At 39.1% G+C, this 25,692-nt stretch overlaps 1 protein-coding gene across 1 annotated transcript; it reads left to right on the forward strand.

The window, feature by feature from the left end:
* Window positions 1-1,254: 1,254 nt before the first annotated feature.
* Window positions 1,255-25,692, forward strand: LOC131948117 (glycine receptor subunit alpha-2; the record flags this gene model as incomplete). Its single annotated transcript, XM_059309634.1, has 7 exons — window positions 1,255-1,322; window positions 6,154-6,383; window positions 7,317-7,399; window positions 16,529-16,684; window positions 18,029-18,243; window positions 19,243-19,416; window positions 24,958-25,692. Coding segments are annotated over 7 exons (1,079 nt in total), but the record flags the coding sequence as incomplete, so codon positions are not given.

The raw sequence follows: 25,692 nt of genomic DNA on the forward strand, positions 1-25,692 counted from the left end.
CCGGAAAAAATATCTGAGTGAAAACCTGGTCTTTATACATTCCTTACCCACATGAGACCGTTTCTCATTAGACATTTTCCCATTAGACCTTTTCCTATGAGACCGTTTCCCATGAGACCTTTTCTTATGAGACTGTTTCACTTATGGGTTAAAACAAAGACTGTGCTTTTGTCATGTGGTATCGTATAGTGATATCGTAAACTGGTATAAGTATGTGATATAAATATGTGGTATCTTTATTTGGTATCGTAATATGCTTTAGTGTGATATTTTTATATAGTATCGCAGTGGTATCGATATTAGATATCGTTATGTGGTATCTTTATGTTGTATCGTTTTGTATATCGTAATTTGGTATCGTAATGTTGTACTGTAATAAGTTATCGAAATCGGTTGTATTTTCCATCTGAGTGGTGTTCATTGATTTCCATCCCTATTCCCATCCTTTACAATAATAGTCGAATCTCACGATTAAAACACTGAATCCACCCCGAAATCCTAAACCATAGCAAAACCCTAACACTTGAACCCCACAACTGCTTTGAACCACGGAAACCTAAAACCCTAACATTAGCCCATGACCAGAGACCAACACTCAAAAAGTATCGCCACACTTAATACTCGACAAAGTACCCTTTAAACAATTGACTTATCAAATAACCCCCGCCATTTTAACCCCATTTAAAGCGGAGGAAGTTGCTATTTTTAGAAACAGTTCCGCCAGGCTTCGGAGAGAAGTTCAACGCTCTGTCAAAAAGAAGTCATACAATATTCATAGTTTCTGGCACATCACCTTGGGAAGGGTGAGGGGGGGGTGAATAGTTGAAGGGAGTCATTGTTGGGGGGTGGGGTGAATAGTGGTGGGAGGAAATATTGGGGGTGGGGACACGGTGGCATGAGTTTCATGGCGCATTGGTATAACATCCATTTTGTTATGTCCATTCTACATTCTTGTGTCGTTTTATTATGTCAGTTTTAGTATGTCCATTCTGATGAATATTACTATGGTCAAGTGGAAATTTATGTTGCATCTGCATCATGTCCATTCTAATAGGTCCATTGTTATGTGTCCATTCTAATATGTCTATTGTATCATGTCCATTCTAATGTGTGCATTGTATCATGTCCATTATAATATGTCCACTGTCTCATGTCTAATGTATCATGTCCATTCTAATATGCCCATTGTATCATGTCTATTGTATCATGTCCATTCTAATGCCACCTAAATCTTACCACTTGATCTATTTTTAGACAACGCCACGATCGTGACAATAAAGATCCATCTGCTGAGCTTCGACTCCGTCAGTGAGACGACTATGGTGAGTCCTGGCTCTTTATTTCCTTGTTTGCTGACTCTTTATTTCCTAGTTTGTTGACTCTTTGATCAGTACGTGAAGCAGATATGGCAAAGGAAGTAGAGTTCAACTGTTTCTGTTACTTTGGCATATGAACGTATAGTGTGGTTAGCACTATGTCCTGCCGCCTTTACTTTCCTTATTTTAAGTTAGGTACCCATCAGAGCTGGGTGGACTCGGGGACGATGTACTTACTTGAACCCCAATTCAAACTCGAGAGTTTCAGGTTAGCAATCTAGCGCTCTACCTCTAGGCCACGCCGTCCCCTTCTTGCACTGATAGTCTCTTCTCTAGTAACATTTTTAAAACGGCGATCAAGAAAAAACATAAGGGCAGCAGTGTAGAGTATGGGTGGGGTGAGAACAGTCATGACTTTTAAATTGTTTTAGTTCAGAATTTTTTTTCAATTCGTTTTTATTTTGATTATTACTCTAAAATTAGTTGCTTTTTAATTTTCATACTGTTTAGTAGTAATACTGTTAAGTAAGTTTGAACAGGGTTGGGGGAATCATAAAAACAATATCAAAGGAAAATTTGTAGTGTTTGTTCTAGGTTCTTACAATAATGGAATATGAAGCAATGACAATACTCTTGGTGGATGATACTATTGGGTGGATATTTCTTTGTGGAAGCAAAAATGATGCAGTGACACCTTGCAGAATGAAATCTTTGAATTATTGTAGGGTTGGGGGGGGGGGGTTCATATGACTATGTTATCATTATGTCATATCGTTTGTTATATCGTTAAGTAATATGGCTAACTATGTCATCGTCATGTCGCATGGTTGATTGTGTCGAAGTCATAACTTATGGCTAACTGTGACATCGTCATATCACACTGTCAACAATGTGATTTACCAGAAGAGTGTCACCTATCACAAGATGGTGATAGAAACACCACTACACGTTCATCAAAAATCTCCATTAAAGCTTATTGTAAAATTTAAAAAACAAACATAAATTTAAAAAAACTTACTCGTCAAAATTCATTTAGCTTTTGGAAGGAAAACAAAAAAAAAACAAAGTAATTGTATATTAATGATTTGCAAATGGACGTGGATTTATTCAATCTAAAACTTGTATCAAAGGATCTCTAACCACACAGCAATGCATCATCTGTTGACGGGTGTAAGAAATGTGTATTTAAACATGACACTAAGAATCATATGAACGAACACCCTTCTCTTCCCCCCAAAAGAAATACAAGTCTACAAAGTTTGGAACGGCGCAACAATGAGGCAGCCAAGGACTCTCATGCTTCATTAGGCATGTTAGACATTGCGACTCCTAACCTGAAAGTCTAGGGTTCCAATCCCTGGCTCAAGTCTGTAAAAATATTTTTTAAAAGTTCCCCTTTAAAACCTGACGGTCTCTGGGACAAGTGAAGTAGAGTTCACTTGTTTCTGTGACCTCGGCATATGAAGGGAAAGTGTGGTCAGTACTATGCCCAGCCGCCTTTACTTTCCCTAACGTGAGTTAGGAACTCATCAGAGCTGGGTGGACTCAGGGATGGTCTACTGACATGAACCCGGATTCGAACTCGATACTTTCGGGTTAGCAGTCTAGCTCTCTACCGCAAGGCCATTCCATCCTAGGCTCGAGTCTGTAGGACGTCCCTGAGTTCACACAGCTCTAATGGGTACCTGACTCAGAGAAAAATATACGACTGGGCTTAGTGTCGACCACACTATCCCCTTGTATGCAGAGATCATTGAGACATCAGAACTCTACTTCATCTGCCCCATGTAACCTGGGTACGGAAGGAAAAAGGTGATGACATGACATGTTTGCTGGAGTTTATAAATAGACGGATTCAAATCGTATGTTAATACGTGGAGATGGATGTTGGCAGTCGCACGCAGCCAAGATGAACTGGAGATGATGGAAGCATTTGTTGATGATAGTCTGGGAATTTCCGTTCGACGTCTTGTGTGTCATGGCACTTAGGAATATTAAAAATATGAACATTATACTAAGGAGGGGGTCGTCTTTACATGATGGCATGCTATTTTTATTCCCCACCCCCCCAATCCCCCCCCCCCCCCCCCCCAGCATATTGTACCGTTACCGTCAACAACAACAAAAATACAGAATCCTATAAAACAATTTCAGAAAATTTACTCAAAGTAGTAATGAGGGTAGGGGGGGGGGGGGTAAAGTCAGGTAGGTATATGTTAGGCGAATTGACGGGGGGGTGGGTAATGTCCTAGACCCTAATGCCACATGGATCTAAATCTGACTACAAAGACCCCTATTCAGCATTTTTTTTTCACCTAGAACTAGACCTCGCCCCCTGCTCTGTGATTTACCTCTCCTATCTAGGACTAGATCACGCCCCCTACGCTGCCTCACCCAGGACTCGACCACGCCCCTCCTACACCGTCTTTCACCTGTCTCACGTAGGACTAGACCACGCCCCCACTACACCGTCTTTCAACTGTCTCACCTAGGACTAGACCACGCCCCCACTACACCGTCTTTCACCTGTCTTACCTCGGACTCGACCATGCCCCCCCCTACACCTGTCTTTCAACTGTCTCACCTAGGACTAGACCACGCCCCTCTACACCTGTCTCTCACCTGTCTCACCTAGGACTAGACCACGCCCCCTACACCTTCTTTCACCTGTCTCACCTACAACTAGACCACGCCCCCTACACTATGTCTCACCTAGGACTAGACCACGCCCCCCTACACCTGTCTCTCACCTGTCTCACCTAAGACTAGACCACGCCCCCCTACACCTGTCTCTCACCTGTCTCACCTAGGACTAGACCACGCCCCCCTACACCTGTCTTTCACCTGTCTCACCTACAACTACACCACGCCCCCTACACTATGTCTCACCTAGGACTAGACCACGCCCCTCTACACCTGTCTCTCACCTGTCTCACCTAAGACTAGACCACGCCCCCCTACACCTGTCTCTCACCTGTCTCACCTAGAACCAGACCACGCCCCCCTACACCCGTCTCTCACCTGTCTCACCTAGGACTAGACCACGCCCCCCCTACACCTGTCTCTCACCTGTCTCACCTAGGACCAGACCACGCCCCCTACACTATGTCTCACCTAAGACTAGACCACGCCCCCCCTACACCTGTCTCTCACCTATCTCACCTAGGACTACTCCGTGGAGGTGTATCTGAACATGGCGTGGCTGGACGAACGCCTCAACTACGAGAAGCTCCACCCCGCCGACAAGATGGAGGTCGGCACCGAGTACATGAAGGACATCTGGGTGCCAGACGTCTACTTCCGGAACGCCAAGAAAGCGTCGTTCCACAGCGTCACGGTGCCCAACAGATACATACACCTGTTCCGCAACGGGACGGTCAAATACAGCATGAGGTGTGTGGTCAAGATATAGCACTGGTCAACCGTTTACTTTGAAAAATCGTTTTTCAAGATGCGGTGTTTATGTTTTTTTTTATTCATATTTTTAAGTAATTTTTGTACCCGAACGTAAATATAAATAACCGCCATATTTAACCACCATTGTGTTTAAGAAAATGGTTCTGATTTTTGTTGTCTTAGTGAATATTTTTTACATCAATTAAAAGCTTAAGGGAAGTATTATTGTATAATAATAATATCTTTTTTTCACAATTTCAATTTTTTAACCAAATAAAATGATATTTACAGATATTTCAGCCTGTTTTTTAATTAATAGTTTGTCAACCTCTATATTCATATAATATCTGCATTTGTTTACGTTTTTGACACCTACTGATTAAAGAGATAATTTTAAGATTGGAATTCGGTTAAGGGTTATGCTAACTATTATGTTTTCAGCGTGTTTTGTCTAATAAACGTGTACAGTAAATGAGTTATATCGATAGTTAGTCGCGTAAATATTGTTGGAAAAAAGTGGCATGTGTTTTTATAAAAGGCTGTAGTTTATGAACAACCTGAATATCTTGGCAGTCAGGTTTTTAGATGGTAACTTCATGCAGAGGAAAGAACAGAAACATCAAAACAGAGGAAAAAATAGAAACATCAAAACATCGGTGGATGAAGAATACATCTGGATAGGCAGGATGAACCTTGGACCACGAAAATTCTGAGTTTTGTAAAAAGGGATTAGAAAATACGAGCACATACACGAATGCAAAAACATGGTGTTACATCAATGAAAGAGGATTTTGGAAGCTTACTTCAAAGAACAAAATAGTGGAATACGGAAATAATTAGTGTCCAGATAAAAAATGTAATTTAATTAATGAAGCTTAAGTTACCTGTAGATGTTGGTTCTTATACGTGGCGTGGTGATAGTGCATTCGGAGTCGGTTGGTGTCAGGTGTAAGGGGGTGGGTTTGAATCACACAAACGTTGTAGCATTAGGCGAATGGCGGAGTGTTGAACCCACTATGGCAAGAGAAAGATGGATTTGAAGTTGTTGTCCCTAAAGCTTGTGTGTACAGGGATTAGAATTTTGCCCGCAGAGAGAAAACCTTTCTATTCCTCGTCCTCCTTCTCCCACACTCATACACACACAATCACGCACACACCGTGCGTTCAAACCCTTTACCTCTATACTAATACACAAACAATCACGCACACACCGTACGTTCAAACCCTACACCTCCGCACTCATACACAAACAATCACGCACACACTTTACGTTCAAACCCTAGACCTATTAATATTCAATAGTATTTTAACATCTATTCAAATTTCACAGAGGCTTCAATTCAACCCACCCCCTTACCCTCCGCCCACCTTGCCCCACCCTACCATGAATCACTTTGACTCCGCGCACCTGTCGATTCATGGACCCGTTCTTACTCCCTAGGACTACACGGTTGACCTGTATATCATAATGAACTGGACGGACACGCGCCTGAGGTACTCACAGCTCCACACGAACTTCTCTTCTCTGGAGGTCGACTCCAAGTTCATGGCCAACGTCTGGGTGCCGGACGTCTACTTCCGGAACGAGAAGAAGGGCTCGTTCCATGACGTCACCATGCCGAATAAGTACATGCACTTGCACCATGACGGGACCGTACAATATAGCTTGCGGTATGTCGCTTCTGATTTGATTTCGTGTTGTGCTTAAGTAGATTTCTAATCAAGCAGGTGTTGTCGTCTTTTTTTCCTGGGTGATTTTTTCACTTCCTTTTTCAGAAAATAAATAATTTAAGTCTTATCTAAAAGTAGTTTGCAAAGTGGTATTTATGTTTAGTTTTACGTTTAAGATATGAAAGTCGATTCCAAATTTGAACTTTAAATAGTTCGATCTAAATATGCTTTTGATGAGGGATTTTTAAAAATAAGGAAGATCGTTTAAACTGAAAAAATGTGTGAGCTATTAGCTAAATCTTAACCCGCTTTTATTTTTTTCTCGCTTGATAATTTACTTGAATAGGCCACCCGTTTTTTTAAATAGAAAATCACTCAAACATGGTAATACATTTGGGCACATTTTCTTGGAGAAATGCAAATTATCAAAAGCTGGTTCCATATTTTTAGGATTTTTTTAATAGTTTACGTCGATTTGTAAAAATGTACTTGGCATCTACGCATAGATTTTAGTTTAAGACAAAAATTGACCAAAAAAAAAACAGGCTGAAATTAAAATTTTGAACTTTTAAAAGTTCGTTCTATAGGCCTATATAGTTTCATTTATTATTTTTATTTTTTATTTTTTGAATTTAGCAAAATTTACTCCGAAATTGTTAAATGTTATTTTAATTTTTAATGGTATCAGCCAATAAAACTAATTATTTTTAATGTGTGTCCTCCTTTAAATTTATAGGGGACATCAAAAGAAACACTATTTTTGTTTCTTAATTTAAAATGTACATTGCATTTTTTTGTAGAATTCTGAGTATACGAGAGGGTTTCCAAAAAAACTTGGTTGGGTGTACTTTAAGCATAACTTAACTGTCATGTGTACTTGAAGCATAACTTAACTGGCATGTGTACTTTTTAACATCTGTTTCCTGTACACAGGTTGTCCTTGACACTGAGTTGTCGAATGACGCTGCACAAATATCCACTGGACACGCAGCACTGCCCGATGTTGATACAGAGTTGTAAGTACACAAAATGTACACAAATAGTACACAATACATCACACATAAACTGTGCGTGTAGACTTGTAAGTACATAAACAGTACATAATACAGTAAACACATTGTACTCATATTATACACAATACATTACATTTGGGCAAGTGTTCATTCGCGCATTTGTCGCATTCGGGCAAAAAAGTGTCCAATTCGGGCCAGAGGCGTAGCGACCCTTCCCGGCGCCCGGGGCGAACTTTCAATTTGGCGCCCCCCCCCCCGCTTATATATATATATATATATATATATATATATATATATATATATATATATATATATATATATATATATGTGTGTGTGTGTGTGTGTGTGTGTGTGTATATATAATTATGTGTGTGTGATAGTGTGTTTATATATAAGCTTGTGTGTGGGTAAGAGTGTATTTGTGTGTGTAAGCGTGTGTGTAAGCGTGTATGCTACAGTCCGGACAAGGTTTAATAATTACATTGTATGATTCATTCCTTAAAACTTTACCACAATTTAATTCCCATTAAGATGCGTTTAACTTTTTTTGCGAAAGATTAGTAATGTCAGTAAAAAAAATTAAGCCTGATCTGTGTTAGAGGGTAGTTTGTAGCTAACGCTAATATGTTTAGACCAGCCTTTTATGTTCTAGTTTTGAACGATCTCTGTTGTGATATGGTACATAGTTGGATTCGAAGTTTGTTAGAGTAAGGACACACATGTGACATACAAGAAGAAGTTATCAGAAATATTTATTGTTCACATTGGAATACGACATGGGTATTTCGTTGATTGGTTGATGGTATGACAAAACAAGCTAGAGAAAACAAACTGGAATCCAACGGATGTTAACAGCTCGTAGTCTTGGATTTCGCAGATTTGCCCTGCCTTCTCGCACACAGTTTCTTCCAGGCATCTTTTCGGGGGGGGGGGGCCAAGCCCCCCGGAAAAATTTTTACGCCCCCCCCCCCCCCCCCGAACGAAATGAAATTTATATAATTTATATATAGAAAATATATACTTTTAACAGTGTCCGCCCCCCCCCCCCGAAGAAAGTTTACCGCCTCCCCCGTCCCCCCGAAGATTTCAAGTGCCCCCCCCCCCCGGAGAAAAAAGTCTGGAAGAAACACTGATCAAAAGTATCTGATCTCTCACGTTGAAGTTGAGAGAATCGTAAGAATCTTACAAAGAACTAGTCGCGTCTTTTTTTTTTAACAAAACTGGCTATTGAAATTGTACATTACGCGTTAATACACTTGGTTTCTTTACTAAGTGTTAAGAGAGTTATCTACTCACCAATCCAGTACAAATACTTGCGATTTTTGTTAGCGAAAAAAGCGCCCCCCCCCCCCCCCCACCCCCACACACACTCATCACAACCATCTTGGACAAAGTTTGTAGAGCGGTTTTTAACGTAACTAACTTTTTTTTAAAAATGTTACACAATTATACAATGCACAGTACAATTCGTTTCTTTCTGAGAGCTAAAGGTTGTTTACTCAGAATCCGGTGTAATTTTGCTATTTTATTTAGCCTAAAAGCGCCCCCCTGCACCATCTTGATAAATGTCACTAACGTATTTTACAGTTCAACAATCGTACAATACGTTTTAATACAATTGGTTTCTTTTAATAGTGGTAACGTTTATCGACTCAACAATCTAGTGTAAATTCTTCCGTTTTAAGTCTCGAAAAAGCGCCCCCCCCCCATCTAGGAAAAGCTTCAAAGCGGTTTTGCCGGTCACTGTTTCTTAAGAGTATATGTTTTACATTAAGAAATCAAGATAGAAAACAGTTAAATCAGTATGTAAATGCGTGTAGCCATTACATTTCTTAACTTAGACAGTTTATAATTCAAAACTGCAGCATAAAATCAGCTTTAAAAAAATTTTCCCACCCCTTTTGGCGCCCCCATAGGGTCGGCGCCCGGGGCGGCCGCCCCCCCCCCCCCCGCCCCCCCTAGCTACGCCTCTGATTCGGGCATTTGTCGCATTCCAGCAAGTGTCCATTAGGGAAATCGGCCTTCGGGCAAACGGCAATCGGACAAGCGTCTTTCTAGAATTTGTCGTAAACCCATATATATATATATATATATATATATATATATATATATATATATATATATATATATATATATATATATATATATAGTTCCAATTCGAACCTAACGGTACATGGGGCAAGTGAAGTGGGTGAGTGTGGTGTTTGTGTGTAGTATAAGGTAATAGTATAATTGTTTGATATGTTTATAGACGAAGCATAAAAGGAATAGTTAGAATTATTTAACATTAAAACTTAATTTATGTTTGTGACTTTTCATTTAGAAAATAAACATTTTGTAAGGGGAATAACCTGTAATAGTAGTCCCAGTAGTAATTAAAAATTTGGAAATTCATCTTAAAGAGACATCAAGAAATGTAATGTTGTTTTTTATTCAATAAACAACAAACAAATAAAACTATTATTACATTCTGCTTGTCAATATTCACAATAATTGAAAATAAATTAATATTCAAACTGTAGTTTATATTTTAAAAGTTATGCCGAGTATATTTTATTTTTACTAATAAGCTAAACATGTAATTTAAATATTACTCTAGAACTGTGTGATTCATTGCCAGAATAATCTATTTACTTTTTCGAAGACCAAGAAGAAAAGATTTAGTCTTTTTTTGTCAGACTCTTATAAATACAGCCACCCCTTCCCCCCCCCCCCCCAACCCACTGCAAATGTACCCCTTAAAAGAGACCTTTACAAAATATATTTTTATTACTTTCTCGAATAGGCTACAGAGTATAGAGGAAGTATTGTAATCGTGCGCAAAAATCACATGAAATTTTGACAGTTTTCATCGTTTTACACCTCTGTACTTCATCATATACGGAGTACAGGGGACTTATTTTAATCGGGCAAAAATAATAAATGCAGATTTATCACTATGTCGGTGGTCTATGCGTAATCGTGTCGGAAAAACTGTGCTTTGTAATTATGTCCGTATGTCTGTGTGTGTGTGTGTGTGTGTGTGTGTGTGTGTGTGTGTGTGTGTGTGTGTGTGTGTGTGTGTGTGTGTGTGTGTGTGTGTGTGTGTGTGTGTGTGTGTGTGTGTGTGTGTGTGTGTGTGTGTGTGTGTGTGTGTGTGTGTGTGTGTGTGTGTGTGTGTGTGTGTGTGTGTGTGTGTGTGTGTGTGTGTGTGTGTGTGTGTGTGTGTGTGTGTGTGTGTGTGTGTGTGTGTGTGTGTGTGTGTGTGTGTGTGTGTGTGTGTGTGTGTGTGTGTGTGTGTGTGTGTGTGTGTGTGTGTGTGTGTGTGTGTGTGTGTGTGTGTGTGTGTGTGTGTGTGTGTGTGTGTGTGTGTGTGTGTGTGTGTGTGTGTGTGTGTGTGTGTGTGTGTGTGTGTGTGTGTGTGTGTGTGTGTGTGTGTGTGTGTGTGTGTGTGTGTGTGTGTGTGTGTGTGTGTGTGTGTGTGTGTGTGTGTGTGTGTGTGTGTGTGTGTGTGTGTGTGTGTGTGTGTGTGTGTGTGTGTGTGTGTGTGTGTGTGTGTGTGTGTGTGTGTGTGTGTGTGTGTGTGTGTGTGTGTGTGTGTGTGTGTGTGTGTGTGTGTGTGTGTGTGTGTGTGTGTGTGTGTGTGTGTGTGTGTGTGTGTGTGTGTGTGTGTGTGTGTGTGTGTGTGTGTGTGTGTGTGTGTGTGTGTGTGTGTGTGTGTGTGTGTGTGTGTGTGTGTGTGTGTGTGTGTGTGTGTGTGTGTGTGTGTGTGTGTGTGTGTGTGTGTGTGTGTGTGTGTGTGTGTGTGTGTGTGTGTGTGTGTGTGTGTGTGTGTGTGTGTGTGTGTGTGTGTGTGTGTGTGTGTGTGTGTGTGTGTGTGTGTGTGTGTGTGTGTGTGTGTGTGTGTGTGTGTGTGTGTGTGTGTGTGTGTGTGTGTGTGTGTGTGTGTGTGTGTGTGTGTGTGTGTGTGTGTGTGTGTGTGTGTGTGTGTGTGTGTGTGTGTGTGTGTGTGTGTGTGTGTGTGTGTGTGTGTGTGTGTGTGTGTGTGTGTGTGTGTGTGTGTGTGTGTGTGTGTGTGTGTGTGTGTGTGTGTGTGTGTGTGTGTGTGTGTGTGTGTGTGTGTGTGTGTGTGTGTGTGTGTGTGTGTGTGTGTGTGTGTGTGTGTGTGTGTGTGTGTGTGTGTGTGTGTGTGTGTGTGTGTGTGTGTGTGTGTGTGTGTGTGTGTGTGTGTGTGTGTGTGTGTGTGTGTGTGTGTGTGTGTGTGTGTGTGTGTGTGTGTGTGTGTGTGTGTGTGTGTGTGTGTGTGTGTGTGTGTGTGTGTGTGTGTGTGTGTGTGTGTGTGTGTGTGTGTGTGTGTGTGTGTGTGTGTGTGTGTGTGTGTGTGTGTGTGTGTGTGTGTGTGTGTGTGTGTGTGTGTGTGTGTGTGTGTGGTGTGTGTGTGGTGTGTGTGTGTGTGTGTGTGTGTGTGTGTGTGTGTGTGTGTGTGTGTGTGTGTGTGTGTGTGTGTGTGTGTGTGTGTGTGTGTGTGTGTGTGTGTGTGTGTGTGTGTGTGGTGTGTGTGTGTGTGGTGTGTGTGTGTGTGTGTGTGTGTGTGTGTGTGTGTGTGTGTGGTGTGTGTGTGTGTGTGTGTGTGTGTGTGTGTGTGTGTGTGTGTGTGTGTGTGTGTGTGTGTGTGTGTGTGTGTGTGTGTGTGTGTGTGTGTGTGTGTGTGTGTGTGTGTGTGTGTGTGTGTGTGTGTGTGTGTGTGTGTGTGTGTGTGTGTGTGTGTGTGTGTGTGTGTGTGTGTGTGTGTGTGTGTGTGTGTGTGTGTGTGTGTGTGTGTGTGTGTGTGTGTGTGTGTGTGTGTGTGTGTGTGTGTGTGTGTGTGTGTGTGTGTGTGTGTGTGTGTGTGTGTGTGTGTGTGTGTGTGTGTGTGTGTGTGTGTGTGTGTGTGTGTGTGTGTGTGTGTGTGTGTGTGTGTGTGTGTGTGTGTGTGTGTGTGTGTGTGTGTGTGTGTGTGTGTGTGTGTGTGTGTGTGTGTGTGTGTGTGTGTGTGTGTGTGTGTGTGTGTGTGTGTGTGTGTGTGTGTGTGTGTGTGTGTGTGTGTGTGTGTGTGTGTGTGTGTGTGTGTGTGTGTGTGTGTGTGTGTGTGTGTGTGTGTGTGTGTGTGTGTGTGTGTGTGTGTGTGTGTGTGTGTGTGTGTGTGTGTGTGTGTGTGTGTGTGTGTGTGTGTGTGTGTGTGTGTGTGTGTGTGTGTGTGTGTGTGTGTGTGTGTGTGTGTGTGTGTGTGTGTGTGTGTGTGTGTGTGTGTGTGTGTGTGTGTGTGTGTGTGTGTGTGTGTGTGTGTGTGTGTGTGTGTGTGTGTGTGTGTGTGTGTGTGTGTGTGTGTGTGTGTGTGTGTGTGTGTGTGTGTGTGTGTGTGTGTGTGTGTGTGTGTGTGTGTGTGTGTGTGTGTGTGTGGGTGTGTGTGTGTGTGTGTGTGTGTGTGTGGTGTGTGTGTGTGTGTGTGTGTGGTGTGTGTGTGTGTGTGTGTGTGTGTGTGTGTGTGTGTGTGTGTGTGTGTGTGTGTGTGTGTGTGTGTGGTGTGTGTGTGTGTGTGTGGTGTGTGTGTGTGTGTGTGTGTGTGTGTGTGTTGGTGTTTATGTCTGTGAACACGATAACTTGAGTACCATTACAGCTAGGTTGATGAAATTTCATATACAAGTATTATATCGAATTTGTAGTTCTGTATCAACTTTTCAGCGATTTCCGGTAAACTGAAGTGGAACTTATTCTACTTTTTGTTTTTCAAACCCATGTAACTTGATTATTGTATCAGATAGATTAAACGAAATTTCAGATGTAAGTAAATGATCTAATTTTCTGCCTTCTGTCAAATTTTGAGTATTTTCCGTTGATTGGAAGTAGTAATTTACGCTACTTCCAATTTCTTTTTTTTTAAAAACGAATGTGAATTTATAAAGTACTAATAATATTCCGTACACAGATTGTTTGGCGTTCACTTAGTGTGCAATTCTTTTTCCTACGAGATTCTTTTTTATTTTTAAAAGTTTAGGTAATTAAAAATGGATTAAAAATCATGTCTATATCCCGAGGTACCATCCCCTGTATTGGTATATAAGAATATTCGAGAAATTTTAGGGGAGATCACTCCCGGTTTATCTTTTTGTATGTATACATTAAATTATGTAAAATTTGTTGATGTTATTGTACTTGTTTTAAATTGGAAATTTTTTTTTTAAAGTTTGTTTTTAAAAAACTAAAGAAAAATAAAAACAAAGAATAATGTTTTTATACAGAGTATAGAAGAAGTATTGTAATCGTGCTCAATAATATTCATTCACCATAATAGTTTCACTATTCCGTCACTCTGTCACTAGATCTATCTGTCTGTAACGCTCCAGAGAAAACACAAGGAAAATAACATCTATCTCAGGCAGATTGAATGACGTCACATAAACTAAGAAGGATTAATTAATCCAATCAAGTCAAACGAAGCAAAAGTGTATAAACGTCCCAAAACTAAGTGAAAAAGAATGACGTCATTAATTTTAGAATTTAAAAAAAAACATAATTAAAAATAGAATGCCGAAAAGTGTACACAAGAAAATGACGCCATTGATTCAAGAGTAAATAAATCTAACGCCGAAAACAATTTACAATAATATTGACGTCATCGATACGCGATAATAAAAACACTAATATTACTGCATTTGTTTTTCTAATCTTAAAAGTGGTCTGCGTATAGTTTCTTTCAGGTATCTCTTCGGAGAGGGGGAGAGGGGCATAGCAGAGCCCCCCCCCCCCCCCCCCCTCCCAACCCCAACCCGAAGAACGTCTACCGCCCCTTCCTCCGAACTGAATTTACATAGAAAATATATATTTTTACCATGGTCCGCCACGCCGGAAAATGTAGTCGTCCCCACCCCTCCAGGAGAAAAAAAGTCTGAAAGAAACACTGCGTGAGTGAGGTTAGAGGCCGAAAGTAGGAAGTGGGTCTAAATTATAGATGTTGGATCTAGCTTTAGACATTTTCCTCCGTGGGAGGGGGGGAGGTAAAGTTCCTTTCAAACCTGACGGTCTATGGGGCAAGTGAAGTAGAGTTCACTTTCCCTAACGTGAGTTAGGTACCCATCAGAGTTGGGTGGACTCAGGGACGGTCTACTGACTTGAACCCGGGTTAGCAGTCCAGCTCTCTACCGCTAGACTACTCCGTCCCATCGGGGGGGGGATGCGCACTTGAAATTTTTGGGGGAGGGGGGAGGAGCGGACTAAATTTTCCGGTGGGGGGTGGCAGATATATATATTCTATAATTATAAATCAGGGCGATAGACGTTCTTCTGGTGGGGGGGGGGGGGGTGAACATCATGAATTAAACTTGCAGACTATAGAGAGAAAAAATGCTACATTCAGCTGTATCAACAACGGACTATAGATAAGCATCATTAGTTTTAAACGTGAACAGTTTAAAGATTTTACCTCGGAGTGGGGGGTGACACCAACTGCAAAATGTACAGATTAAACAAAGGGGGTTGGGTGACACCATGAGGGTGTCGCACCGGGTGACACACGACCTAGCGACGACACTGTATATATATATATATATATATATATATATATATATATATATATATCTATATATATATCTATATCTATATCTATATCTATATCTATATCTATATCTATATCTATATCTATATCTATATCTATATCTATATCTATATCTATATCTATATCTATATCTATATCTATATCTATATCTATATCTATATCTATATCTATATCTATATCTATATCTATATCTATATCTATATCTATATCTATATCTATATCTATATCTATATCTATATCTATATCTATATCTATATCTATATCTATATCTATATCTATATCTATATCTATATATATATATATATATATATATATATATATTGTACATTTATGCTAATAAAATCTCTTTAGCCATAGCTTTAATTAAACAGAAATACACTCTAATTAAAATCCTTTTCGCGATAATCAATTGCAGTGCTAGTATTATTGCCGCTTATTATACACATTACCACATTAGAAAACCAAGAGGTTGAACTGGCCTCTAAGTTAACTAGTCCCCGTCCGGAACTACCTTCTTGGTAAATTTCAACCGAGAGTATTTTCCCCTTTTCAACAAGGGAGAGCATCACTGTCTGTTTGTACAAGGGGAGGGGACTCTAAATGTTTTACCAGAAAAATAACACGATGATAGCTGGAGACGGATCTATAGACCTACGTGCCATACAGGGGGACAACCACCCCCCTCCCATCCCCTGTTAGTCAGACGATATCGACCCCCGGGGGAACGTGGAAGCCTGACCTTGACCTTGAACTGCAAATCTCACCCGCGGCCGGTTGAGGAACCGGTCCGAACCGGTTTCCGTGACCAACCGGACAGACAGTATGTAAACACGACTCGTTTTGGAAAATATTTTCACTAGTCGGGGATTTTTGGGTGTCTGCTAAGAAAATGTCAGGGGCGGAGACATTGGATTTGTATTTCTTTTAATAATGTGAGGAGTCGAGCGGTTTCTTTTCCGTTATGGGGGACCAGTCAACCATGGCTGTAGCCATGAGGCAAGCCAAGGTGTTCTTGGGTTTACCTCGCTGGGCTGAGACTCGACTACCGAATGGTGAAAGGTATGCGTTGTTTCACTATGTGATGATGTGGAGCTAACTCTAGCGGGTAACGGTGTAAGCCTTTTAGCGTCTACACATTTTTTTTCCGCTCTCTTTCAATCAAATATATTTAATTAGGAGACAGATCTAATGACATAATCTCGGTCCGGTAGTCCTGTCATTTATTAGTGTCCGTCATTTGTCTGTTTGTCTGTCTGTTTGTCTGTTTGTCTGTTTGTCTGTTTGTCTGTTTTTCTGTTTTTCTGTTTTTCTGTTTGTCTGTTTGTCTGTTTGTCTGTTTGTCTGCCTGCATGTCTTTCTGTCTGTCTATCTGTCTGTTTGTCTGTTTGTCTGTCTGCCTGCATGTCTGTCTGTCTATCTGTCTGTCTGTCTGTCTGTCCGTCCGTCCGTCTATCTGTCTGTCGGTCTGTCAAACGGTCCATCGGCTGTTCAGTCGGTATCTCCGTCTGACACCAACATCATATTGTCAATGCCCCCCCCCCCCCCATCCCTATCGCCCCCAGACACCTACACGACCGAGAACGTCAAGTTCTTCTGGCACAAGGCCGGCTCGGCCGTGACCTACGACAAGGAGATCGCCCTCAACACGGAACTGCCCCAGTTCTCCATCGTGAGCAACGAGACGCAAGAGTGTAACGGCACCATGGACTCGGAGTCTCGTAAGTGACACGGGTTCGAGACCCACCTAAACCAGGGAACGTAAATAGGGAAATGAGAAACGAAAAATTGAAGAGGGTTTTGGGTTAAAGCATTTCGTTAAAAAAATCTGTTTCAGTCCACAATAGGCAAGTTAATTGGAGTTCGCCACGAAGAGGCCTGCCTGGCTAATGTGAGTCCAACTCATTAGCCGGTATATCCGTCACGATAGTAAAAAAAAGAAAAAAAAAAGAAATTTTGTTTTTGGTGTAGGGGTAGGGATTAATATAGATAATTTTATTTGTAGAGTATATGCTTCTGACAATGGAATGCAGTTAGCTGTATGAATCTACACTCTGTGTACAATGATGTACGCTGCATAACGCGATTAGCTGTATAATACTGTTGGCTGGGTAGTGTTGTACGTTGTATACTAAATGTATCATTCATTTGGTACGTTTTATCGACTTTGTACGTAAAATTCCCAAATATTCTATGCAGTGTTACCCTCGATTTATATGTAAATAGAGCTTAGCAGTCCGGGGGCGGGGGGAGGGTTGGGGAGGGGGAGGGGAGGGCAGATGAAAAATTGTTTTTATGTTTCAATATCTTGGTATATGCAGGGGTTTTGTATTTCAATAACGTGTTTGGATACCCAAAAGAGTCACGCCGACTCGATCCTGGATTCGAACTTGTGATTTTCGGGTTAGCACTTACGTTGTATTAAGCTACATTCCTAAAATGTAAAACATTTCCAACTTGTATGATACATCTGAATGTGTAACACCTTACCACCTTCATTAATGTTACATCTGTTACACCTTGTTCTAATGTTACAACCCAGTATGTTACACCTTGTTCTAATGTTACAACCCAGTATGTTACACCTTGTTCTAATGTTACATCCCAATCTGTTACACCTTGTTCTAATGTTACAACCCAGTATGTTACACCTTGTTCTAATGTTACATCCCAATCTGTTACACCTTGTTCTAATGTTACAACCCAGTATGTTACACCTTGTTCTAATGTTACATCCCAGTATGTTACACCTTGTTCTAATGTTACATCCCAATCTGTTACACCTTGTTCTAATGTTACAACCCAGTATGTTACACCTTGTTCTAATGTTACATCCCAATCTGTTACACCTTGTTCTAATGTTACAACCCAGTATGTTACACCTTGTTCTAATGTTACATCCCAGTATGTTACACCTTGTTCTAATGTTACATCCCAATCTGTTACACCTTGTTCTAATGTTACAACCCAGTATGTTACACCTTGTTCTAATGTTACATCCCAATCTGTTACACCTTGTTCTAATGTTACATCCCAGTCTGTAACTTTTTCTCTAAATGTTACAGCCCAGTTCGCCTGCATCCAAGCCCACTTCACCCTCAAGCGAGATATCGGCTACTACATCATCCAAATCTACGTACCCAGCATCCTCATCGTGGCCTTGTCCTGGGTCTCCTTCTGGCTCGACCTTGAGGCCGTCCCCGCCCGGGTCTCCCTGGGGGTGTTGACTGTGCTCACCCTCAACACCCACGGGTCCAACATTCAGGGACAGCTGCCCAAAGTAAGCAGCTCTTGTTGTTGTTCTCTGACATCCCGTGGTCACCATGGCAACGTCTTTGTTACTGAACTATATTTTTAGTCGTAGATTTTTTTTATCTTACTTTAATTTTTTTTAATTTCTTTATTTATTTTCATTGTTTTAATTAAATTTGTATCTTAGACTTAAAATCTTACTTTTGAATTTTAACTGTTCTTTTGTGTAAAGAAGTAGGATATGTTGTGTAGTGTTGTCTGCTGTTTAGAATGTTGAGTATGCCTCAAATGGAGCTTTTTTTTTATTGAATAGTTATTCATTTAAAAAACTTGCAAATCTTTTATTTTAAGGTGTGCACCTGTAATGTTATTTGTTGGCCAAAACGTAGAATGATTTGTAAATGTTAGGCGTACATTTTAATTAATGGAGAAGCATTGTAATGTTACGTTTATCGAAAGTTGTCTCAACTGTTGTCTAAAATCTTGTAACAAATGATGTCTGTGAATGGGTTTAAAATTTTGTCCTAAATCTTGTCTTAAATGTCTCATAACTTTGTCTTAAATGTACCACAAATTTCTCACACTCCGTTTTAAATGTGTCGCAAATTATGTCTTGAATGAGTTTCAAACTTTGTCTTGAAGGTGTCGCAAATATCTCAAACGTTGTCTTAAATGGGTCTCAAATGTCTCAAGCTTTGTCCTAAATGTGTCTTAAATTTTGGCCAAAATCCTGACTCTAATGTCTCAAAAATGTCTTAAATATTTCTTTAATGTGTCTCAAATTTTGGCCAAAATAGTTACTCTAAAATGTCTTAAATACCTTAAATGTGTCTCAAATGTTGGCCAAAATCATTACTCTAAAATGTATTAAATGTGTCTTTAAATGTGTATCAAATTTTTTTTCTAAAAGATCTTAAATATGTCTCTAATGTGTCTCACATTTTGGCCAAAATCCTTACTCTGTCTCAAACTTTGTCTCAAAAATGTCTCAAATATGTCTCTAATGTGTCTCAAACGTTAACCCCAGGTGTCCTACATCAAAGCTATCGACGTCTGGATAGTCAGCAGCCTCATTTTCGTCTTCGCCGCCATGTTGGAGTTCGCTTACGTCAACGTGCTGGCCAGGCGCGCGGACAAGGAGAAGCAAGCGGCCCAGAATGCCCGGATACCACCGGAACAGAAGGACGCCAATGTGGCGCTGGTAGGTCGCTGTATGGGAGTCAGAACTGGTGGTTTATAAGTTTTAGAGGCTTGTATGGCGCTTTATGGCAGTGAGACTGGTGTTTTATACGTTTTATTTAGAGGCTGGTAGTAGATTTATGGAAGTCAGAACTGGTGTTTTATACGTTTTAAACAGAGGCTGGTAGTAGATTTATGGAAGTCAGAACTGGTGTTTTATACGTTTTATTTAGAGGCTGGTAGTAGATTTATGGAAGTCAGAACTGGTGTTTTATACGTTTTAAACAGAGGCTGGTAGTAGATTTATGGAAGTCAGAACTGGTGGTTTATACGTTTTAAACAGAGGCTGGTAGTAGATTTATGGAAGTCAGAACTGGTGGTTTATACGTTTTAAACAGAGGCTGGTAGTAGATTTATGGAAGTCATAACTGGTGGTTTATACGTTTTAACCACAGGTTGGTAGTAGATTAATAGACATTAGAATTGGTGTTTTATAAGTTTTACTAGAGGCTGGTGGGTCGCTATGTGGAAGTCAGATCTACTGTTTAATACGTTTTAACTAGAGGCTGGTAGTAGATTTATGGAAGTCAGAAATTGTGTTTTATACGTTTTATACCATGGGTCGGCGTGGTCATGGTTGCTAAACTGAAAAATCTCGAGTTCGAACCCTCGGGCAGATGAGGCTCGTTAGCCTGGGGACAGCCACTCTTCTAGGAGAGACAACTCAAAAATCAAACAACTGCTGCCTTGTAGTTTGTTCTTGGTTGGACAAAGGCTATGGATGCAAATCCAGAAAGAACAGCAGGCTGAAATCGGAGTCAATGGCCTCTATGGCGCATAACCAGTTGACACGTATACATAAATGTGTTTGAGGGGGATCCCTTCCAACACTAAAATTAAGAACGAAGAAGAAGGAGAAGAAGAAGATACGTGTAAACCAGAGGCTAGTTGTAGATTTATGAAAGTCAGAAACTGGTGTTTTATAAGTTTTAACTAAAGGCTAGTAGGTCGCTATATGGAAGTCAGATCTGTTGTTTTATAAGTTTTATTTAGAGTCTTACTTGTCGCTTTATGGCAGTGAGACTGGTGTTTTAAAAAGGCTGGTAGTAGATTTATGGAAGTCAGAACTGGTGTTTTATAAGTTTTAAATATAGACTGGTAGGTCGCTTTATGGAACTGAGACTGACTTTTTTTTGCAAAAACCTTGAATTGTAGCGAAGATGGTGGTACTATGAATTGAATTTTAGAACGTTCTTAGATCTTCAGAAAATATAAAACATTCTGACATCAAAAATGTATATTTAAAGACAAATTATTGTACAAACATACTAGGCATTTTTTAGACCTTGCCGCTTATAGAGTAGATGAAGTCTAATTTTTAGTTTCTTTAAAACTCGGCCTTTTACTTTCCTCAAATCAAATATGGTACCCATTCGAACTGGGTGGACTCAAAGACGCGAACTGGATAGGGATAGCAATCGTTATGCTCTACTTCTTGACCACGTTCTTCCATGGCAATGACCCACCCCCTACTTCTATGAGGATAAAAATAACGTGATTAGAGAATTTAGGTGAATGCGTTCCTATATATTCCTTTTGAGAGAAAAAAAGTATGAAGATTAAACCCCCAAGGATTTGTGAGGATTAGTCTCCAAGGAACTGTGAGGATTTGATCCCTAGACCATTTACCTTACGGTTGAAAATGTACGTGACAGGAGCTCACGAGCGTCGAGAGCCCGACATGACAGAGCTCATGAAAGTTGGATGAGGCTACGCTAATCTACAAGTCTATCTGTGGTACGGGCAGTGTGAGAGACTATATGTTTCGGTTAGCTTTGGCCCTGTACGTATCATAGTTTAACAAAAAACTTCGGCATGCAGTTTTATATATATATATATATATATATATATATATATATATATATATATATATATATATATATATATATATATATATATATATATATATATATATATATATATATATATATATATGTATATGTATATATATATATATGTATATATATATATATGTATGTATATATATATATATATATATATATATATATATATATATATATATATATATATATATATATGTATATATATAGATTAGCAAACAGAGGTGTATTTGGCATATGATGATAAAGACTAGTGATTGTAGGGCTGTATTACGATATTTTTGGCATTGAAATTTACTTTATGTAAAAATCAAAAACTTGATGTAAATGTCTGCTTCGCCTTCCCTCCCCCCTCCCCATCCCCACGCCCCCCCCCCCCCCTCCACAACCCTTCCCCCCATTACCTCTTCACTGAGGCGGCACTTTCAATGTGTCAGCCATGAAAACAATCTCTTCCAGCTTAGGGCGTCCCAGAAAATTTAGGCCGGCTTAGTGCTCCTCAAGGAATGGTTTTCAATTTTTTGGAGCTTTTTTTTGTTAAGATTACGGACCGGTAATTCGGGAGAGTGTGAAACCTTAGGGGTGAGAGGGAGGGCGAAACCTTTCTAATATTATTTTTATCTTGTGCGGTTTTAAATGTGGTAAAAAATAAACCGGGAGTGATCTCCCCTAAACTTTCTCGAATATTCTAATATAAAATAACAGGGGATGGGAACTCGGGCTATAGACATGATTTTTAATCCATTTTAAATACTTAAAGTTTTAAAAATAGAATAAAATCTCGTAGACAAATTAATTGCACACCAAGTGAACGCGAAATAAAAAAGCGCATAATAGTGCGCAATATTATTAGTACTTTTAAAATTTACATTAGTTTTTTGAGAAATCGGAAGTAGCGTAAATTACTACTTCCGGTCAACGGAAATTACTCAAAATTTAACAGAAGGTAGAGAATTAGATCTTTTACTTACATGTGAAATTTCATTTATCTATCTGAAATAGTACTCAAGTTATAGGCTTTTGAAAAATTCAAAGTAGAAAAAGTACCACTTCCGGTTATCGGAAATCGCTCAAAAGTTGATACGGATCTACGATTTTGATATAATACTTATATATGAAATTTCATCAACCTAGCTGTAACGGTACTCAAGTTATCGTGTTTACACACGGACACACACACAGACACACAGACACACACACAGACATACGGACAAGATTGCAAAATTATGTTTTTCCGTATCAGTGAGGTGTAAAACGTCGAGATTTGTAAAAATCTCGATTTTTTTTTTTTTTTGCACGATTACAATACTTTCTCTATACTACGTATATACGAGAAAGTAAAAATGAAAAACTGTTTCCTTGATTAGAAAAATATTCTTTAAAAAAATTCATAAAAAACGTTTTAATAACAAGCTTTTATGTAATGATGCACTAAAAAGTAGAAAATAAATTATAGACTACTATTTAAATAACTATAAAGAAAAGCGTGGGTCACTTTAGTATCTATTGGATACCTTTACTAATGTTAAGGAAGACACCCACGCTTTTCTTTATAGTTATTTAAATAGTAGTCTATAATTTATTTTCTACTTTTTAGTGCATCATTACATAAAAGCTTGTTATTAAAACGTTTTTTATGAATTTTTTTTTCAGTACTTTACATGTTTTATTTACAATAGAGTTACATGACTAAAAACCATTGCGCGGCTTCTGAACATCACGTTCAGTAGGCGCGCAATGGTTTTTGAACGCAGCCATTACGTGATGGCGCAGCTATTGAAGGTGATGACGCGTGTGGTGTGGTTGGCTAGACATGCCTACTAATTCGGTCCAAATTTTTATTAATTCATAAAAAATTAATTAGGCATCCAATTAAGTCAAATTTAGTTTCAGATTGCATTGTCTTCATGTCTTGACCCACGTGCCAACTGTGAATCGTATCGGTCAAGTAGAACTGTCCGAATTTTCACTCCTGCGTTTCCGTCTAGACAGACTGACGACAGACTGACGAGGAAGTGAGTTAAATAAAAGCTTGTAAAAAAAAAATTCATAAAAAACGTTTTAATAACAAGCTTTTATGTAATGATGCACTAAAAAGTAGAAAATAAATTATAGACTACTATTTAAATAACTATAAAGAAAAGCGTGGGTCACTTTAGTATCTATTGGATACCTTTACTAATGTTAAGGAAGACACCCACGCTTTTCTTTATAGTTATTTAAATAGTAGTCTATAATTTATTTTCTACTTTTTAGTGCATCATTACATAAAAGCTTGTTATTAAAACGTTTTTTATGAATTTTTTTTTCAGTACTTTACATGTTTTATTTACAATAGAGTTACATGACTAAAAACCATTGCGCGCCTACTGAACATCACGTTCAGTAGGCGCGCAATGGTTTTTGAACGCAGCCATTACGTGATGGCGCAGCTATTGAAGGTGATGACGCGTGTGGTGTGGTTGGCTAGACATGCCTACTAATTCGGTCCAAATTTTAATTAATTCATAAAAAATTAATTAGGCATCCAATTAAGTCAAATTTAGTTTCAGATTGCATTGTCTTCATGTCTTGACCCACGTGCCAACTGTGAATCGTATCGGTCAAGTAGAACTGTCCGAATTTTCACTCCTGCGTTTCCGTCTAGACTGACGACTGACGACAGACAGAGGAAGTGAGTTAAATAAAAGCTTGTAAAAACGACTGAAAATATTGAGTTGTGTTTAGACATTGTTTAGCACTTTTATAAAGAACGTTTGTTTTTGCTTCTCGTTATGATTAAATAAGTGATTCTTCTTTTATATATATATTAGTGAGGAATTAGCTTTATAGTAGTAAAAGTGTAACTAATATTTCTTCACTCATATATCTAAATATCACTATATCTAAACAGCCTAAAAATTGTAATATTTCTAATATCAGTATAACTGGGTGCCATTTTTCCAGTAAATTGTAGACAAAATTAGCCCGTCTCTTGTAAGTCGATCTTCTTCTTTGTTCTTACCTGTAATAATAAAAGTTATTTTGAACAAGTATAGCGTGTCAACATTTTATGCGCTATGTGGCCCGACTGTTATTAATTTTAAACTTTGGACGCTTCTACTCACACTAGACCTAGCCCCGCAGTTTGGAACTGCTGCTTGGAATCTTTAGTAAAGAAGTCGGCAGAAAAACTAAAGATTCTGTATAGAATATCAAACTACATAGTAATATGTTAAATTGTTCAAGCATTTTCCAAATAACTAATAAAAAGAATTGGATTGTTGTTGTTTTTTTTTTATTAATCATTAAATTTTTTTGGGAAATTAACATTGTAACTAATTTTTTTAAATGTTCATCCTGCACTCAAAGTGTTATATAGAGGAAGAAATGTTTCATGATAATTATATTGTATTTGAACAATCACATTAAAACTGTTGTTTTGATTGTTTTAGGGAACAATGTAAAAGAAAAGTTTAATTTATCTTAATTTTTTTATGCAAAACTTTCCTAGAACGACAACATTAAAGCTATTAATTTCAAATTACGTGTAACAATAGGGCTGGTAAGTAGGTCACAAACCTCAATAAAACCTGCATGAGCCATAGAACTGGTTGATGACCTACTTACCAGCCCTATTTCAGAAAACGAAAGTAAAAATAGTGTTTTTTTTTCCTCCACAGATCAACGGGAAACCCCCAAGACAGGCAGCAGGGGGGCAGGTACCTTCTCGTTTCCAGGCCAGGAGAGTGGACAAGTTGTCCAGGATTGTCTTCCCCTCGACGTTCGCGGCGTTCAACATTTTTTACTGGTTCTTCTACTACTACACGGATTAACTCCCCTGTTTTGGTTGACGTGAGGGTACGGTGCACGCCGCACCGGATGACACTAGCCGAGTTGGGTGACACCGAAATGAAAAAAAAAATGAAAATTGCAATGTGTACGGAAAAAAAACGGTGCTATATCGACTTTGATCAAGAGCTGTTGAAGTTCTGTGCATTGTAAATCACACCACTATACTACGTGACATGGATGGAGGAAAATTTAAGAAAACCTTTTTTTCAATTTCTTCACAAAAACGAAATACTATTGCTTTTAAAAAATTGTACCTTCTTTATCTTATTTACAATTTTTAAAATATTTTATTTTGATAGCCGTTAAAAGCTGGGTTGGTTTTTTTATATTTCTATTGAAAGTAATTGATCAGACATAAGTAAGTCCACTAGCTTGATGCGATGTGTTTTTATATAACAGAATAGCTATTGGCGAATGTTGGACTCGAACCTGACGGTCCGTGTGGCAGGTGAAGTAGAGTTCACCTATTTCAGTGAGCTCGGCATATGAAGGGATAGTGTGGTCAGCACTATGCCCAGCCGCCATTGAATCTTAGACGTGTATGTAATGTATGTAGACCTTGT

Source organism: Physella acuta, unplaced genomic scaffold (assembly GCF_028476545.2).
Source record: "Physella acuta isolate Inbredline_101_S28 unplaced genomic scaffold, ASM2847654v3 ptg000624l, whole genome shotgun sequence".
Classification (NCBI taxonomy): Eukaryota; Metazoa; Mollusca; class Gastropoda; family Physidae; genus Physella; species Physella acuta.